The sequence below is a fragment of the Macaca mulatta genome, chromosome 16, assembly GCF_049350105.2.
Source record: "Macaca mulatta isolate MMU2019108-1 chromosome 16, T2T-MMU8v2.0, whole genome shotgun sequence".
Lineage (NCBI taxonomy): Eukaryota > Metazoa > Chordata > Mammalia > Primates > Cercopithecidae > Macaca > Macaca mulatta.
The window spans coordinates 47,218,044-47,238,031 of NC_133421.1; the positions used below are offsets into that span (position 1 = coordinate 47,218,044).

Sequence of the window (19,988 nt, forward strand, 5' to 3'; positions counted from 1 at the left end):
TTCCCTGACACCCTTCACCGCTGCCCACCTGCACAGTTGTGCTGGGGCCAGTGCCCACCTCATTTGTGTGTCTGGATCCGGGGAGACGCGGATCTTGGCATTAACACATTCCATGTAGAGTGACTGCTTCATTCCTGGGGAATGGTACCAACCTTTATGACCAACATCACATTTGGATTCATTCTGAGCCTCACACTCTGCTCTCTTTGGATTAAATGGTAAGGCTGAGAGAGGCAGTCATGTTGGAGGGGTTTTAGCAATGCATGTGGAGAGCAGTACATCAACCTCTAAAAAGGAAACTACATCCCTAAGTTGGCGATGCAGGGTCAGCTGCTGGAGCAAGCAGGGGGCTGGCTTTGCCGTGTCTTCTCACATGTCCAGGGGTTCCAAATGATGCTCAATAGGGAGCCCTGGCCAGCATCCCTGGACAGGAATGGCTGCACACCAAAACCAAAGTCTAGAGGACAAGGAAAACCTGCCTGGGAGACCCCAGGGTGAAGGCGATGAAAGTAGCAAGAGCATGAAAACAAGAGGGGCATGTGGAAAGCAAATTATATGTGATCCAGCAGCCAGGAAAAAAAAAAAAAAGACAGGGGCCTGGGACGGAGATGATGGTGTCACTTTCTATTTACCCACCATCTTTCATTGGAGCATCATTTCAAAGCACATTACAGGAAGCAGCCCTTTAATCCTCCCAGAGGAGCATGCTGATTTGAAGGGGTCCCTGGGGAGCAAGAAATAAACCCCAGGATCAAATTCCAGGGCCAATGTCCTCCCTGGCTCCTCCACGCCGTGTGTTACAGACGGCCTGGAATAGGCAAGTGGGGGTGGACGAGGGCCCTGACGCCGCCACGATGTTCCAAGAGCCCTAAAAACATGCAGACTCTTTCACTTGATTCCTTTTACTCCTACAGATATACACCAACAAAAACAAGTCTCAAAAACCACCATAAACAAGTTGATGCACAAATATTCTCCTGTACTATTATCCTGTATATTAAGAGGAAAAACCTAGAAACAATGTAAATGTCCCCAAACAGGGGATTTGGCGAAATACTGAGACAGGCCCCAAATGGAATGACTAGTTAGTAATGGAAGTGTGACATCTGCGAAAACATGGAAATCATCTGACTGAGCTATTAATATTAAAATGCAGAATACCGTGAACCACGCTTCTCAGCTGGCATACATGTGTGCAGGGCGGGCGGCAGACATGGCTGCATGAGGATTTTGGTTTTAAGGATAAGTAAAAAATATCAAACAGTCCAGAAGTAAAAACCTGCAAACTGCTCCCCGGCCAAGAATCACCAGGGCTATTCTGTATGATTGTCTCTAGACACAGAAGAGGACCCCAAAGTACTAAAGATGACAAGTGGGGCGGGGTGCAGTGGCTCACGCCTGTAATCCCAGCACTTTGGGAGGCCAAGGTGGGCGGATCACTTGAGTTCAGGAGTTTGAGACCAGCCTGGCCAACATGGCAAAACCCCATCCATACAAAAAATACAAAAACTAGCTGGCATGGTGGTGCGTGCCTGTGGCCCCAGTTACTCAGGAGGCTGAGGTGGGAGGATTACCTGAACCCAGGAGGTCAAAGCTGCAGTGAGGCGAGATTGCACCACCGCACTCCAGCCTGGGTGACAGAGCAAGACCCTGTCTCAAAAATAAAATAATAAGACAAAAAGCCAGCCTTAGCATTTCCTCTACCATTAAGGGAGGCCCTCTGCCCTCTTTCCCAGCTCCCATCTCTGGTGCACACCTGGGCAGTGTAGAGCTGTGCCTGCAGCCACGTTTCAGTGTGACCAGCTCACCGCCTCACTGTACTGGTGAGACCTTTAAGGTCTATGGTTTATGAGTGTCTTGTGTGAAGCAGTCAGCTGGGCAAAAATAAAATAAACGCAAACTCCACACAAAAGAGAGGAATGCTTCAGTCAACACTGAAAAAGGGCTCTGGATTGAAACTCTTGATAACTGTTCTCAACTCATTTGAAAATCAGCATTAGCTACCAAAATGTAAAGTATTAGTTTTATTAAAATGCAAATCAATCAACTAATCTGTCTTTCTAGTAACAGTTGAATTGCAGTATCCGTGTCAATTAAAATAGTTTCCAATTTATTCTTGGCTGGAAGGAGGGTGGTTTTCTGAATTTTAAAATGCAAACCTCCCTTCAGTGAAAATTCCGTCAGTTCCTTCTTCCTCAGCTCTCATTTTTAACCCATTTTAATTAAACTTGCTGGACTCCAAATATTTTGAAGTACCTGTTTAAATCTTTTTCTTCATCAGAGTAACGATGACAAAGGTTCTGTTTAGGAAACTCGGGTTGGCATCAGGCTCATAGAAACCTCAGTGCTAAGAGGTCATTTCCTTGCTGTCTACCAAGCATCATCTGGAACCCTCAAGGCCAGAAGGACAATGTTGGATGTTCTGTATTTTAAAAGGGGATCATTTTGAAAGCAGTGAATGTGGGGGAACTCTCCTATTTCGGTTGATTTTTTTGGTAACTGGAGACACATTGAAAAGTAAACATTTCCCTGACAGTCAAGCCAGAGAGGTGATTGTAGAGACAAGAAAAGTCACTGCATACCAAGGTCCAATTAATATGAGATGGAAAACCCCTCCTCGCTCCTATCCGCCCCGTCCTGAGCTCAGTAGCTTCATTTATGTTAAAACTCAACTGTGATGCAGATGCCATCAGGCCTGGCTGCTTCTGCAGTCCGGCCCGAAGGCACCGTGTGGCTGTCCCTGACACCAAGACAATGATATAGAGGATTCCGGGGGACAAAAATCTGTCCCTTGCTTTTGACATTTCAAAGCAATATCAAAACTCAACTTTGAAAGCAAGTAGCTAGGGCCAGGCGCAGTGGCTCACGCCTGTAACTTTGGGAGGCTGAGGCCGGGGGATCACTTGAGGTCAGGAGTTCGAGACCAGCCTGGCCAACATGGTAAAATCCCATCTCTACTAAAAATACAAAAATTAGTCAGGCTTGGTGGCATGAGCCTATAATCCCAGCTACTTGGGAGACTGAGGCATGAGAGAATCGCTTGAATCTGGGAGATGGAGGTTGCAGTGAGCCAGGATTGCACCACTGCACTCCAGCTTGGGTTACAGAGCAAAACTCTATCTCAAAAAACGAACAAACAAACAAAAAAAACCAAGTAGTTATAGTAACTACAACTCAACTCAGTTGCCTGGATCCAACATGTCTTCTCTAATCCCATAGCTCTAAATAACAAGCTGAGCAAAGGACCTATGAGATGCTCAGGCCGGCATGCTGGCCACCCATATGCACACATTACTTATGCAAGATGATCTTCACTGCATATTGACCACAGCAAGCCAATAAATTCCCCTTATGGGGATTTAATTTCCAGCTTTTGACCTTTGGATGAAAAACAAGTGAATCATCTCCCCCTGCCAGATTTACACCAGAGCTAATCTCAATAGTGATTTAGGAATGGTGAGTGTGGAAAAGGACTCTGGAAGAATCTTTATAGGTGAAAAGAGGAGACAAAAAAGTCAAACAACCATATATTTGTGTCAATAGGCAAAGGCCTCCAAATTACAAAGTCCCGTAGGTTTTTGGGGGAGTCTCTGCTTCTCAGAACTGTGATAAACCACTAAACATTATCCATTCAGCAGCATCCTGGCCGGGTGTGGTGGCACACACCTGTAGTCCCAGCTACCTGACAGGCTGAGGTGGAGGGGATTGCTTGAGCCCGGGAGGTAGAGGCTGCAATGGGCTATGATCACACCACTGCACTCGAGCCTGGGAGACACAGCAAGACCCTGTCTCACCAAAAAAAAAAAAAAAAAAAAAAAAACCTTTTAAATTTATTTATTTTTCTAAACTCTCCTTGCAGAGCAGGGGTACCCCATAGGCAGAGTGTGCCCAGAGTAGCTAAAACCTTTTAAAAAAAAATTAAAAGAAAGCAGGCATCCTATCCCAGAATCATTCTTTTCAAGTGGTTTTTTTTGTTTGTTTTTCTTTTTTTCAGAAGGAGTCTCACTCCATCACCCAGGCTGGAGTGCAGTGGCGTGATCTTGGCTCACTGCAACCTCCACCTCCCAGGTTCAAGCGATTCTCCTGCCTTAGCCTCCCAAGTAGCTGGGATTACAGGCACGTGCCACCACACCTGGCTAATTTTTGTATTTTTAGTGGAGATGGGGTTTCACCATGTTGGCCAGGCTGGTCTCGACCTCAAGTGATCCACCCACCTCGTCCTCCCAAAGTGCTGGGATTACAGGCATGAGCCAAAGCACCTGGCCTTAAGTGTTTTTAAAATTAATATAATTGACAAACATAATTGTATCCACCTATGCGGTACAATGTGCTGTCTTGATAGTGTACACAATGTAGAACGATTAAATCAAGCCTGTCCATGTATCCATCACCTCACTTGCTTATCATTTTTTATGGTGAAACATTTGAAATTTACCGAGTTACTCTGAAAAATACATTATTGACTATAGTTACCCTGCTGTATAATAGATCTCAAAACTTCCTCCTCTGGCTGGGAACGGGTGGGTCAAGCCTGTAATCCCAGCAGTTTGGGAGGCCAAGGTGGGTGGATCACTTGAGGTCAGGAGTTCGAAGCCAGCCTGGGCAATATGGTGAAACCCCATGTCTACTAAAAAAAAAAAAAACACACAAAAATTAACTGGGTGTGTTGGCGGGCGCCTGTAATCCCAGCCTGTAATCCTAGCTGCTCGGGAAGCTGAGGCAGGAGATTTGCTTGAATCTGGGAGGCAGAGGTTGCAGTGAGCCAAGATTGTGCCACTGCACTCCAGCCTGGGTGACAGAGTGAGACTCCATCTCTAAATAAATAAATAAATAAATACTTCCTCTGATGTGAAACTTTGTAGCCTTGTAGACTTTGACCAATGTGTCGCATTCCCTGCTCCCCCACCCCCTCAGCCTCCAGTAACCACAATTCTACTCCTTCGTTCCGCGAGTTGGCCTTTTGTAGATTCCACACATAATTGAGATTAGGGAGTCTCTGTCCTTCTGTGCTCGGGTCATTTCACTCGGCATAATGCCTTCCAGTTCAACCACATCGTTGCGAGTGTCAGAATTTCCTTCTTTTTAAGGCCGATAAGGGGTATAGGTACACTGGGTACCTATACCTCTTATCCGTTCATCTATATAATAAACTCAATAACAAGAAAACAAATAACCCATTTCAAAAATGGGCAAAGAATCTGAACAGACATTTCTCAAAAGAAGACATACAAATGGCCAACAGGCTTATTAAAAAATTATCAGCCTCACTAATCATTAGGGGGAAATGCATAGAAAAACCACAAAGAGGCCAGGCGTGTTGGCTCATGCCTGTAATCCGAGCACTTTGGGAGGCCGGGGCGGGCAGATTACAAGGTCAGCAGTTCGAGACCAGCCTGGCCAACATGGTGAAACCCCATCTCTACTAAAAATACAAAAATTAGCTGGGCGTGGTGGTGGGCACCTGTAATCCCAGCTACTCAGGAGGCTGAGGCAGGAGAATCGCTTGAACCCGGGAGGTGGAGATTGTAGTGAGCCGAGATTGCGCCACTGCACCGCAGCCTGAGAGACAGAACGAGACTCAGTCTCAAAAAAAAAAAAAAAAAAAGAAAAACCACAACGAGACATCACATCAGACCTGTTATAATGGCCACTATCAAAAAGATGAACCCCTAAAATGTATACAACTATTACATGGCAATACAAACTTTTTTATAAAAAAGATGAAAGATAACAAGTGTTGGTAAAGGTGCGGAAAAGGGAGCCCTGGCACCAAGGCACGGAAAAGGGAGCCCTGGCACGCTGCTGGGGGGAAGGCGGACTGGTACAGCCATTACGGAAAACTGTATGGAGTTACTAAAAAAACTAAAAATGCAACTACCCTATGATCAAGCAATCCCATTTCTGGGTATATCTACAGATCAATGGACATGACTGTGTTGAAGGGACACCTGCACCCCCTCGTTCATTTTCCCCACAACAGCCACACTACACAAATAATCCGCATGTCTGCCAGGGTGAGTGGGTCAAGGAAATGTCAAGTCTGACATTGTAAGAGGAGGCCACTGGACTAGAAAAAAAAGAAAGCCCAAGAAACGTGTCATCCACTGGAGCGCCAAAGCAGACTGACTCAGCCTCTTAAGAAATCACAAGCGGTGGTGGCAGTAACAGTGCTCTTTATTTGTGGTGTTTAAAGGCGGGGTTGGGCGGGACAGCGCCCTTGCATGTATTAGGCACAGGTTCGGAACACAGCACCTTCCCAGGGGCTTCCCTACTAACTCAGTCCCATAAAGTCACTGGTTTCCTCCATCTGGACCAGCAGCCGCACCAGCCAAGGCGCCCGCTGGGTGTCGGAGGTGGGCGATGTCAATCCCCATGGCCTTCGTCGGGAGGGTGGAGCTGGCCAAAAAGAGAGCGGTACAGTTCTGTCCTAAAAGACAAACACGGCAAACTGGTTAACACACTGGTTCACTAGTAAAGGCTAAAAAGGAACGAAGTTGGAAAATACCCCACACGGTTTCTTCTGTTGAAAACACAGCCATGTAATTAAAAATGCATCCCACAGCTCTTACTCACAAATACAACAGAAGGAAGAAACCCAATCAAACAGTAAAATATGTAAATGGTCCAGTGCGGCTGGACACCCGTCTCCAGGGAACGAGCGTTCTGTAAGTTTGCCCTTTGCAGACAGCCTCTTCAAGTAAGAAAACAAGATTGAATATTTTAATAGGATGTAGGAGACTGCCACCCGATGAGGGGGATTCAATCAGACATGGGATATAGGGGATATAATTTAGTTTTCACATATTTTCTTGGACTTGGCAGTACTCGAAAAACAATGAAAATGAGCCAGCAACAAGATTCCAATTACTATCATCTGTGCAGTGGTTCAGGAAGAGAACCAAGCTTCTTCCACACTCCCCAGCTGCCCTGTCTCTATTCTCAGTCTAATAAATAATATGATTGGCTAATTTATTTCTGAAGTTGGGTTTTGACATTGAAACAGTAACATGCCAGGGTCTTGGGCCCCTAAAAAGAAAAGTAAATGACCACTTTCAAACTCTTTTAAATGCAACATACACACAAACGTCTGGCCAAAGCCATCTGCCAAGGCCTGGAAAACCTAAAAGGAGTTTGGGTGGGGCAGGGGTCTTTCCTGTCATTGAGACAGAAGCTCCCGAACACTTTCCCCTGTGCATACAGAGCAGATCCTCCCTGCAGAGACATGAGGGACCCATGAGGTTCCAAGCAGGTAAGACCCACGTGAGGACGTCCCTGCCATCAGGGAGGCGGGCATGTAGCATGTGGCCGCAGAGGCAGCCATCCATGTCCACACTCTGCAAAAGGCCCAGCCAGTAGCCCTCACGGAGACAGGGCAGGTGCACACAGGGCTGAGGTCATGGGCCAGGAGCCCCAGAAGAAATCTACACCTGCTCGGACATTCTCAAGATCGAACTCAAATTATAGCCTGCCATCTTGTTAGGAAAACAAGCTTTTAAAAGTGCTCTCATTATCTGAGGGTCAGCATCGGCACATCTGACTTTAAAAACAAAACCAAAAAACCCCACCTTTCAAAAAGCAAGGCTTTAACACAAAAACCTAGTCGTCTTTTTTTGTAGTCACCCTACTATAGTTATGGATAGGAATAGAGGTACTACAATTAGGAAATCCAACAAAAGGAATAGAGTACAGAAGCCACAAATGTAAGCTAGCCTTATGTTGGGGACCACGGGATGGACAGGCAGTGAAAGTGCAGGCCAGAGAACAACAGGCCTCCAATTTTATTACAGGAATTTTATCCCAAGAATGTGCTGGTGCCTTCACCCTGAACTACCCAGCAGACCCCTAGGCCACAGACAAAGGACACAGCTTCCCCCTTGGGCTCCACCCATCTCTTCTGCTCTTCTGTTACACACATCCATGTGACTAGCCTCAATAAGCCCAGACGAGGCCTGCCAAGGTGGAAGGCAGCCCCAGACCAAATGCAAACAAATGGCTTCCAAATCACCAGTTCCGCCACACGGATACTGCAGTGCCCGGCGCAGGCTCCACTTCATCACACCATGGCCTGCCTATTCGCCAGTAAAGACAAGTCTCTCTAGCTGTTTCCACACAAAAAATTAAATGGCGTGAAAGGGAGAGTTGCCGTAACAAAAGGACAGTGTGACTTTAAGACGACAACGTCTGATGAGTAGGAAATGCAGAGGCGCGAGGCTATTTAGCCCTTCACAATCATACCCTTTCTAGCCTCGCCGTGCTTGCCTGCACCAGACCCCATCATTACCACTGAGCAAATGCTTCCACTCCGCACGCAATATCAGTGCAACGCCTGGGCCGAAGGCAGCAGTTACTGTCCGCAGCAGGGTTCATGTGTCAGGAGCAGAGAGTGAAATGCTGAAACCCATGTTTTCATAGAACATCATTTCACACTCAGGTGGGCAAAGCTGACAAACATATGCAGCTGTTCATGGCAAAGCAACTTGGGAAGCTGAGTGGTCTGGGTTCTTAAAATATTTTCAGAGACAGAGAATATGAATAGGGGATTATTTCAATCTAAAAGTCCCCAAGCAATTTCAACTTTTACATCTTCCTCACCCACTACCACCAACTGGTGACTGTTTTTACCTTCAAAGCATCTCAAACTTCACGGCTCTCCAGGATTCCACTAGGTCAGATCTCACCGTGGCTCATGAAGCACATAGCGACAACCTCCTGGCTGACTCTTCCACTCCCTTCTCTGAGACAGACAAAGCAGACCCTCCCTGCGGCCCAGAAGCACCATGGGGATGAAGATTCCCCCCTGCCCCACCCCACCCCTGCTGCAGATTCCAGCGGTCCAGCTTGGCCTCAGTCCTTCCTCCTTCCAGGTCCTGGCTTTGGCTCCTGCCCTGAGCAGCTGGGCTGTGCTTTCCTGCACCGCCCTTCCTGCCTCTTTGCTAGGTTGGAGAAGGAAGGGTTGCACATTTTTATAACGTTTTTCACCGTAAGTTTAAATAGTTACAAAATATATGACCAGATGTTGTGAATATTAACTTTTGTAATGCCTGCAATGGAACCTACGTGCCATAATGATTTGATACTCATGGTTCTTTCAAGTAACACATAATTTTTTTTTTTTTTTTTGAGATGGAGTCTCACTCCTGGCACACAGGCTAGAGTGCAGTAGCTCGATCTTGGCTCAATGCAACCTTCACCTCCCAGGTTCAAGCCATTCTCCTTTCTCAGCCTCCCAAGTAGCTGGAATTACAGGCACCCGCCACCATGCCCAGCTAATTTTTGCGTTTTTAGTAGAGACGGGGTTTCACCATGTTGGACAGGCTGGTCTCGAACTCCAGACCTCAGGTGATCCACCTGCTCAGCATCCCAAAATGCTAGGATTACAGGTATGAGCCACCGCGTCCAGCCAAGTAACACATAAACTCTTCTTTTTTTTTTTTTTGAGATGGAGTCTCGCTCTGTCGCCAGGCTGGAGTGCAGAGGCGCGATCTCGGCTCACTGCAACCTCTGCCTCCCAGGTTCAGTCGATTCTCCTGCCTCAGCCTCCTGAGTAGCTGGGACTACAGGCGCCTGCCACCATGCCCAGCTAATTTTTGTATTTTTAGTAGAGATGGAGTTTTGCCATGTTGGCCAGGATGGTCTCGATCTCTTGACCTCATGATCCACCTGCCTTGGCCTCCCAAAGTGCTGGGATTATAGGCGTGAGCCACATATAAACTCTTTAACTTGGACGTTTTATAGCACCTTTTTCTTTTTAAGTTTTATTTCCATCTGACTTTTCCCCTACAGAGTTTTGTCCTAATGGTTTCATGCTTGAATGTCTTTTATCAATCACCCTTACACTTCTTGGCCACATTAATCTGTAAATAAAAACACTTTTGAAATTTTTAAAATGCAAAAAATTGAAATGAAAATATTTTGTTTGACCATTATAAGGCTCTAAGTAGTTAAAAAATGTTCCTCTGGATTATTAGGATACAATCAATATATAATAACATGATACAATATATTCTAATTTTAGTGAAAATTAGCATTCATACACATGTAAAAGGTTATTGGAAATGCATCCCTTAATGATATGGATGAGGCTTTTCCCTCCATTTGTTCATGGATCCATGGAGGAATATTATTTATTGCCAGAAATGAAGGAGGGTTCAGCATCAATTCTACTCCTATTTTTTATTTTTGTAGACACAAGCGCTGAGAAACGTTGTCATATAAACAAGCAGACAGGAACGACAGAGTTCTGGCATAGCAATGCCACTCGATTCTTTTCGCTCTTTGCGAATTATATGGCACACACAAAAAATCGCACAGTGACTCGTCACCGAACATTAGTCCTAACGATCAACCAACTGACAACTCAATTCAACTCGTGTTCTCCTGTGATTCTGCTGGAAGTGAAGACCTGGAAACCACCCGGCCTGCACAGGACTTGTCATCTAGTCCTTAAGCGTTTCCTTTCTCAATTTCTATACCCATATTTCCAGCTGTCCTTGTGTTTGGGGCCCTGGAGGTTTTCCCGTGGCAGCCCGAGGTCCACGTTACTTTAAGGATGGGCTCGAGGGAGGCTTTTCAAGGCCGGAGGAGGACGAGGGTAAAAGGAGAACCTGGTCCTCCAGCACAGGTCTGCTCTGGGGCAGACAGCTTTAGGAAAGAACGTACGTCTGGAGACTGACCCCTTGACTATCTGTGTCTACCTTCCCCTTGGAAAGTCTCTGCATACCCCAGTGTGAAGACTGAGCCACAGGGTGCACAGAGCTCTTCTTCCCTCAAACCTAGGCGGGTGTCTACGTGCTCAGGGAGAGGCAAAGACATCTGAAAAGAAAGAAAACACGTCCGTAGTCCTTACCCCATCCCAGGAAAAACTGCAAGTAAAGACAAGGCCACAAAAAGGAGCTATGGGACCGAGGGGCCAGACCGCCTTGTACTGCATGAACATCTTCCCCCGGCTGCATCTTCCTAACTGGGATTCAGCCACGCGGAGAAGCTAAACTATCAATCCTCCAGGTTAACCTTGTTCCACTGGATTCTCCAGGGTAAGTGTATAGTTTCATACCTGAGGTCCCCTTAAGGCTATCCATAATGAACTTTTTTTTTTAATACATAATTCCTGCTGCCCATCGCATTAAGAATCAAGATGCGAATCACTGATGTGTAGTCCCCCCATCCCTGAGCATACACGCACTCACGGTCAGTGGGAGTGCCCACTGTAGACAACGTGCTCATGCCGGTATCACGCAGGGGAGCGGCCTATGGAGTAATTAACCGGACTTGGACCCGAGGTAGAAGGTCGATAGCAGGGGCTCTTCCTTGAATTAAAATTTAACTTACCCTTTATTGCAACCTACAAAAGCAAGTAATGAGCACTAACATTTTTATTTCTTTTAAACTGTCATTTAGGCTGTAGAGGGGATAATTACCTATCTCTAGTGTAGTAAGGTTTTATAACCCTTAGTGAGGCATTTTCTAATTTAATATTTTTACTATATTATCATAAAACCTGTTTCTAGAAAAAAAATGATCATGGATTAGCAGCCATTTTCCATAAAGACAGAATGTGCGTGTGCGTGTGTGTGTGTGTGTGTGTGTGTGTCTTAGGATTCGGCTTATTAGGTGATTCTTCTGAAGAGACTTAAAGTATGCACATTGTAGCTAGCTGTGAACTGCAATTACTTGAGTGGCAGGTAAGATTTTAAAAGCTCTAAGTGAAACGGGGGTGTATGTGTACGAGAATGCAGCCCCTTGCCGGATGTGTGGATCCAAATACGTTCCCTTCAGTTCCACATGTGCACTCACCCCACCACAACACAGATCACTGTCTTTCACGATGTCATTTGGGCAAACAGTACAAAGAAGCATATTAAACCTGCAAATGATCTGTGTGGGGCTTTCAATTTGCTAGGTCAGTAGCTTGCAACACTGGGGATTCTGAAGGGATTGTACCATCCACTCTACCGAAAATCCCACTCCTCCTACACCGGCCCTGGAACCCCCCGGCCTCCAAGACAACCCTGAGCTGTGCCTGCCCACTCTTGTGGCCAAAGACGGGTGGACGGCGGAGAGCACACAGCCATTCCACCGCTCCCGGAAAAAGCCTGCGCAGCCTCCCAAAGCGCATCATGGTCTCCGAGAAAGTATTACATGCCAGTCTTCCAAAGGAGCTGGCGGAGACAATATTGCTGCTTTCCAGATTAAAAGTGACTCATAGGCCAGGTACGGTGGCTCATGTAATCCCAGCACTTTGGGAGGCTGAGGTGGGAAGATCGCTTGAGCCCAGGAGTTTGAGACCAGCCTGAGCAACACAGTGAGACCCTGCCTCTATTAAAAATAAGTACATAAAATGATACACATAATTTGCCTTTGACTAATTAAAAATTGTTCATTTGTTGCTTCTTAGGGGTGGGAGGTCTCCCTAAATATATAAGACACATCCCAGAATGTCGCGGCCCTTCCTTTCTAATCCTTTGCCTCTCCCACCCTGCACACAAAAGTGCTAGAGCATTTGCTTCTGCCTTAACTCAACCCCATACACACATTGCAGAATCAAGGGAAAAGAAGAAAGCACATGACAAGCAAGTTGGACAAAGGGTTCCAATCACAGCAGCGCTCACAGCTAGCAGGGTCTGGATCCGATTTGAAACCCTACAAGTAGAGTCCGCCCAGATATGGTCAGTCAGCACAGAGATTCACAAGCACGCCTGCTCTGCACTGACCAGCGCGGTCGCCGATGACAGATGTGTGCTTTTAAAATTACTGGTGATGTATTGATGCTGCCTTTTTTCATGTTTTTGTTTGAAAACAATTTGCTTAGTGTGGTGGAAGCCTAAACATGTACTAGATGTATATGATTCCTGGCCTCAAAACCTAACATACTAAAGGTATAATCAATTAATTAAAAATATTTGAATGCTTATTTGAACTTTGTTAGATTTTGTGGAGGTTTACAAAGACATGAAAGGCACAGCGGAAGCTAGATCGGGTAGGTGAGTGTGTCTCAGACAAATCACTCCATCTGGGGAGACACACAAACATTCTTCCTCCTGCTGAACCCAATTCTGTCATTCTGGGACTCACAGTCATGGGCTCTTGTCCCTCTAAAGCCAGGAGAGAAGTAAGGCTGACTACTATTCCCTGTGACAGCACTTCAACTATTTGATGTCTTCCTCTAACTAAATCTGTTCTTTTCCAGGTTCAGTGGCCTCAGTTCCCTCCATTCCTCCTGTGACCAAGTCTGCTTGCCATCCTGACTGCACTCCTATGAGCCCTCCGTTTGCCAAACCTCCAAAAGCAAGATCCTCGGAACCTGCAGCCCTCATGAGCCCAAAGCAGGTGGCGCAGGACTCCGTCTCTCCTGCACTCTGAACACATACTTCTCTGTCTTCCCAAGGCCTCCGCTCTCCTCTGTTCTATCTACTGGTATGCCCAGGGCTTCCCAAACGTCTGCGGAAAAAGATGTCTTGCCGATTATCACTTGGCACGTGCTAATGGCACCAAACAAAGGGAACCTTCTCCAACAAAACATGTGCCTCCATTCTCATTGCTAGAAACCGAAGTAGGCCAAAGGGCAAAGGCTACTCACTCCTCCATTTTCCTCTTAAAAATGTCTACAGACCAGAGGACAGCAGCTTTCTTTTCTTATATACTTAGAGAAGCCAGCTTAATAGAAATCTTGAATAGTTAAATAGAACAAGGTGAATGCTTTTATATGGCATAGAGCATGGCATCACAAGTGCTGTCAGAGCTGGTACTGACTCTGGCTCAGGTCCTTACTGGGTCTAGGACGTTCGGTAAATTACTTAGCCCCCCTGAATCTTAGCTTCCTCATCAGTAATGTGGTGACAGTATCTTCCTTAAACATACTGTTTTTACAGCACTAAGCAAAGTCCCTATTGCATAAATGGCATCGTCATCTATGATTATGAGAAACGGAATGAGTCAGAGCAACATGCTGAGGGCCTGTGTGCATGCATTACAGTTGCTCCCAACCAACACTAGGGACAAAATGGTACCCTCCTTTCATCATTCCTTTGCTTTCCCCGACCCAAATCCATCCTACTCTGTATCAGTGACTCTACAAGTGAGAGAAAGATATTTAAGAAGTGTCTCTATGACCTAAAAGGAGAAACATATTGATCCGAATGGCAGGCAATTGCCCTGTGCTTTTTGGGGCTGTGTGGTAGGGGCAGCCCTGTGTATGTCATGGGAATGGGCTCAGACACAGGCGACATGCGTTAGAACTTAGCTCCTCAAGGCTGGGCGTAGTGGCTCATAACTGTAATCCCAGCACTTTGGGAGACCAAGGCGGGCAGACCCCTGAGGTCAGGGGTTCGAGACCAGCATGGCCAACATGGAGAAACCTCATCTCTACTAAAAATACAAAAAATAGCCAGGTGTGGTGGTGCATGCCTGTAATCCCAGGTACCTGGGAGGCTGAGGCAGGAAAATCACTTGAACCTGGGAGGCAGAGGTTGCAGTGAGCCAAGATTGTGCCATTGTACTCCAGCCTGGGCAAAAGAGTGAGACTCTATCTCAAACAAAACAAAAACTTAGCTCCCCAAGAAGGCTGGATTGCTGGGAAAGTAATCCAAGTAAAAAGACATAGTGCTTATAAGGAGTTAGTATTTAGTCAGAATGACACAAAAATCACTATAGTAGAAAACAGGATTTCTGAATACGGCCAAAAAGTCGGTACTTACCCTCCCTGACTCTCCTCTTAACACCCCCCAACAACCAGAGGATCACAGGCTTCTCTCCTGGAATCTCATCATAATTCCATTCCAAAAAGCAAACCAAAACTGAACAACAAAAACCCCCTAAAAAAACCACAAAGCAAAGAAAAGAGGTAAAGGGGAAAGAAAGCAGCCTTCTTTCAGCTAAGACTTATTTCTTAACAGGATCAACTTAGCAAAATAAGAATGACTCAGAGACACCCCTTATCTATCACTAATTACCTAAATCTAGATACAAGGCAAATCATGTCCAATCCGACACTAGCTGAACTCTTCACAAGTTTCCAAAACAACAAAATCGCAGCCACCCGAATCTGCCACAAGGTGGCAGTACATGACTCATTTCTAAGTGGACCCAGCCACCATAATCAGGGGAGCCCATAAATTACGCGGTGTGTCTGCTCTCATCACCGTCCTCCCCAGTGCTTGAAGGAGACTCTAGAAGGTCTGTTTCAATTCGTTCTTTTGGTCAGGTCAGAACTAGGTCCTTCAAACCTCTGCAAAAGCTTTTAGCCCTACAGCTCTAAATTACATATGGTGACACGTGGCCTCTGGCCTGTCCCCTAAAGATCAGACAGACTCAAGATTTATAAATGTTCCAAGAAGCAGGTTCAGGCCCCAAACAAAGGAACTGAGAGGCTGGGGAACAGGGAGGAGAGGGGAGAGGGATGGGGGCGAGAAGGGGACTGCATGTGGACAGGTTTTCTTCTCACTTGTGCCTCCTTCTTATTCAAGCCAGTTACAAATCCCCTGCACTTTGTAACAAAGGAAGAAAAACACTTGAAACTTCCACCATCCCTACTACTAGCTTCAAATCTTCCACATTATTTTAAAGAAAAATAATTTACCTTAGTGGACTTGCAAAAAAAGGGGGGGTGGGGGAGGAGCCACTCTTCAGACAAAAGGGGCGCCGCTCCTTCCGCGTATTAATATTCCATATTCCCGGGATGATTTCCACTTTCACAGTTTGACTGTTTTATGACAGATTTGATGTGAGAGAAGACAAATGGCCTCACAAAGGAAAGACGACAAATCATCACACTGCTTTTAGCAGGGTTTCTCTTTATTTTTATTTATTTTTATTCCGGACCTGGGCTGCAGCAGAGCTCTCTGCCTTGCTGGAGATGTTTAATATTAACGTCAAGCCACCACGGTCCCCGCAATAGAGTTGGCCGGTGTTGTGTTTACGGTTTTGTGACTGCTGGCTTCAGGAAGATGAAGCTCCTTGTTCAAACGGCAGCCCCCCTAACAGCTCCTGTTAAAAGCCAGGGGATGCTTCACTGCTTAGACGTGAATCACTTCCCCCAACCGCACAGAAGGTGAGACTGACATTCCAGTTACATTTGTATCCGTATCAGGATGCTGCCCAACAACCCAGGGTGGGGTGTGTGTGTGTGTGTGTGTGTGTGTGTGTGTGTGTGAGCGCGCGCACGTGTTGGGGGAGCACAGGATGCATCACTCAGCTCTAGCTTAACTTCAACACGCAGGAATCAGTGAGGGTATTCAATGTCAACCCACAGAGTTTCGGCAACGGCACTCTGCTATTACTACTGGTAATAAGTTGGAGGATTTCTTTTGCTTAGAAATCCGGTACCAATCAAAATGCCCAAGAAGCAACTACTGAGTGAGCAAACGCAAAGTGCCAGCTCTGCGATGCGAGTCAGGGGACACAGAGGAACCGCTGGGGCCTCGGAGCAAGCCCTTCCAGCTGCTGGCCAGCCGCCCTGCCCAGAAGTCTCGCCGACAGTGTGCAAGGAGCATGTGTTCTCCTGGCTGTCCTCTGCCTGCCTTCTCCCAGGTTCTGCTCTCGGCTTCCTCTCTTCTCTTGACACCCTCCCCTGGTGATCCCACACACTCTCTAATGGTCTAATGGTCTCCTCCTCGCGAAGGACCCCACAGCCCAAGCCCCCGCTCCCCCACCCTCCCCCTGAACTCATCTCCTGCCTTGCAAGGCTCTTCTGACGCCCAAGCTACCGTTTCTCCTAATAATGGTAGTAAATTCTTTTTTATTCACATCCCACACAACTGTTTAATGGCAGTGAGCTGTAAGACAAAATTACAGATTATCAATACCACATATTCTGATGAAAAAATAAAATCCAGTCTGAGATGGGGCTCTTGTTTGGACTGTACGCCTATTAATTGATTAAAAAAAAAAAAAGCCTGCTCTCAATCTGTCCATATTTTTTGGTTTCTCATAGTATCCTTCAAAGGACTTTCTCCCTGCCTCTGAAAATCAGAAATTCAGCAAAAGGAACATCTGTCCTAGACACCTGCCAGGTGAGCTTTCCCCAGCAGCACCGAGCAGGCCTGCAACAGGGGATCTGCAACAGGGCATCTCTCTCACTCCAGTTTCACCAGCTAGTCCCTGAAGTCAGCAGTTTGATTACCTCAGTCAGTTATACGATTGGCTCTAAAAACCCTGACTGCTAAGTGCAAAGTGAGCAGTTTGCATTTCTTCCCCTGGACGCTGAAGAGTCTGTCTGGCTGCATAGTTGTGCTTCCCCCTGTAGGACCGAGCTGTGGAAGAGGAGGCAGAGTGCTGCCAAGTGTGTGTATGAGAAAATGTGTATTGATTTCTTCTTTCTTATAGGGGAGCACAAAGCATTGAAGAACAATTGCTCGTCTTTGCAGCATTTCACATTCCATACAAGAGACAAAAGGCCCAACCCCCACTACCCTCTGAGAAGCAGAAAGGGGAATGGAACAGGACTGTGTCTCCTGGGTGTTGGCAGCCACCAGCGCTGCTGCAGGTCAGCCACTGAGACTCCAAACACCTTGAGGCCCACACCTGCTCACCTGTCTCTCATCAAGTAATTTCCCTATCTGGGCTGATGTTTCCTCATCTATATTGTGGAAGAAAGGCCTTCAGTCTTATTTACCTTGTAAGTGGAGGTGCCCAGGGGGTCAAAGAATTAATGTTTATAAAGTGTTGTGCTCCCCAGAGAGACAGTGGTAAAGCACAGGGTGTGGTTATGGCTCATTCAAGACCTCCCTTCGGAGGGTGGCTGGTGAGAGCGTCCCATGACCACGTGCTGCCAGCAACTTGAACTCCAAGTCTAACGAGGCAAGGTCCTCGACCTAAATATCCCTTCTTAGCTTGACACTTAATACAAACACTAAAAATAACAAAGCAGCTAGGCCTTTATGCTTTGTTAATGCACTTACAGAATCCATTCCAGAACTGTTTTCTTCTTAAAGAAAAATACTGAAAGCAGAGTCCAGAAAACTGACCTAAAGCTATAAATCACTGCAGAGTCCTGCTGGTGTTCTTCATGCTCCACAGTAACTGCATGGTGAGTATCCCTAATCCAAGTATCTGAAATCTGAAATGCTCCAAAATCTAAACCTTTTTGAGCACCGACACCAATTATGCTGTAAGAAAATGCTCATTGGAACACTTCAGATTTCAGATTTTCAGATTAGGCATGCTGAACGGGGATAATACAAATATTTCCAAATCCAAGAAAATCTGAAATACGAAATTCCTCTGGACCCAAGAATGCCTGATAGGTGACACTCGGCCTGTAATAATTTATAGGAAGGCCATCAGAACCAAATCTGGTTTAAATAGCACAGAAAACCTATAGTATATAGTATATAGCAGGAGAAAACCTACAGTATATATAAAGTTTAGGGTCTACACTCTCAGAAGTGATGGAAATGTAAGAGTGTTCTTGAGAGAGCTTTTTCCAAGGTTCAATCTAAGTAAAAATGACCTCAAAAACCCTCTAGGCAAAGGGTTGAGAATCATAAGTCCCAGAGCAGAACCTTTTATTCTGGGTCTTTTCCAACATGGCCATGAGCTAAGAACAAAATAAGGAGCTGGCCCTCAAGCAGTGCAGTGTTTTAGCATGGAGACCTAACCTATGAATAATTAGGAAGCAACCTGGTGGTAGATGCTATATATAATACAAATCTATACAAAGTGACATGGAAGCAGAGGAAAGTAGATTTTGCTTCTGGTTTTTTTTTTTTTTTTTAATGAGACAGAGTCTTGCCCCCGGGTTTACGCCATTCTGCTGCCTCAGCCTCCCGAGTAGCTGGGACTACAGACGCCCGCCACCACGCCCGGCTAATTTTTTGTATTTTTAGTAGAGATGGGATTTCACCGTGTTAGCCAGGATGGTCTTGATCCCCTAACCTCGTGATCCACCCGCCTCGGCCTCCTGAAGTGCTGGGATTACAGGCGTGAGCCACCGCGCCCGGCCAAGAAAAGTATATGAAAGAAGTGAGATGATCTGGAGATATTTCAACAAAAGAGTCAAGAAACTCATCTTCATCTTATAGGAAAGTTGCAAAAATAATCTTGTAAACAGCAAACTGTAAACAAACATATAAGCTGGAGGCTTTTAAAAGCATCTCAGACAGGAAGCCTCTACCCAGCTGTTTTGGGGGTTTGCACAGAAATTGATACGTCTATATTGCGTGCTAAGGGACAGTGGCATAATACACAGATGTGAAAACACAAATTTTGTTTATTTAAATAATTATCTGGTAGGGGTTACATTTACAATAGTCCTTCTCAGAAATTAAAAAATTAAAAAGAACATTTTATTCTCAAGAATCCAGTGAACAAGAGGACAATTTTCACTATGTAAAAGAAAGAAACCATGGCCCATAAAGAAGGCTTCCCAGGGTGGCACTGCATATAAGCGAGGCCATAAGGTGCTCAGGAATATTAAGTCAGTTGCCGAGCTCAGAGAAGGCCAACAATAACTGGAAAAAAACCTTAAATGAAGTGTTTTGCGAATACTAAAATGCTACAAAATGCTATATAAGGCAGCTACAATTGAAATTAAATTATTCCAAATATATATATCTTGATAATACCAAATACAAGATTACAGTAAACATAGGCATACTTCTTTGACTTTTAAGTTAACATTCTTAGCAAGAAGAAAACCCCCAATAAGTGTGTCTGTGAACTGTTACACCGTTAACAGTATAACTGTTAGGGAGGAACAGAATGGGTTCAAAGAAGAAAAAGCCACCTGCTCGGTGGGGATGGAGAATCTAAAGTCTCCCTAGAAAGGCTGGTGACCTCATGACTGAATATTTCAACAGGAAACAACAGTGAGACGGGGATGGGAGATGCTGCAGGCTGTGAGTAGAATGAACAGACATGCAGAACAGGGAGTGTGTCCCAGGGACTGCAGGTGTCTGCTCTGGACAGCACACGGGGTGAAATAGGCGACAGGGAGAGAAAGGTAGCAAGGCAACAAGTCATCAATGGCCTTAACTGGCAGGCTTGAGAGTATG

At 45.8% G+C, this 19,988-nt stretch overlaps 1 protein-coding gene across 6 annotated transcripts in view; it reads right to left on the minus strand.

The window, feature by feature from the left end:
* Positions 1-6,156: 6,156 nt before the first annotated feature.
* Positions 6,157-19,988, minus strand: part of AATF (apoptosis antagonizing transcription factor) — a 370,250-nt gene continuing 356,418 nt past the window's right edge. For 5 of the 6 annotated variants that reach the window (XR_013405814.1, XR_013405813.1, XM_077969533.1 and 2 more), the window contains one exon: positions 6,157-6,427. Coding sequence is in view for 3 of the 6 variants with exons in the window: in XM_077969533.1 (XP_077825659.1) it covers positions 6,364-6,427 (64 nt within the window). In the remaining 3 variants the exon portion in view is untranslated. 6 annotated transcript variants of the gene reach the window in all.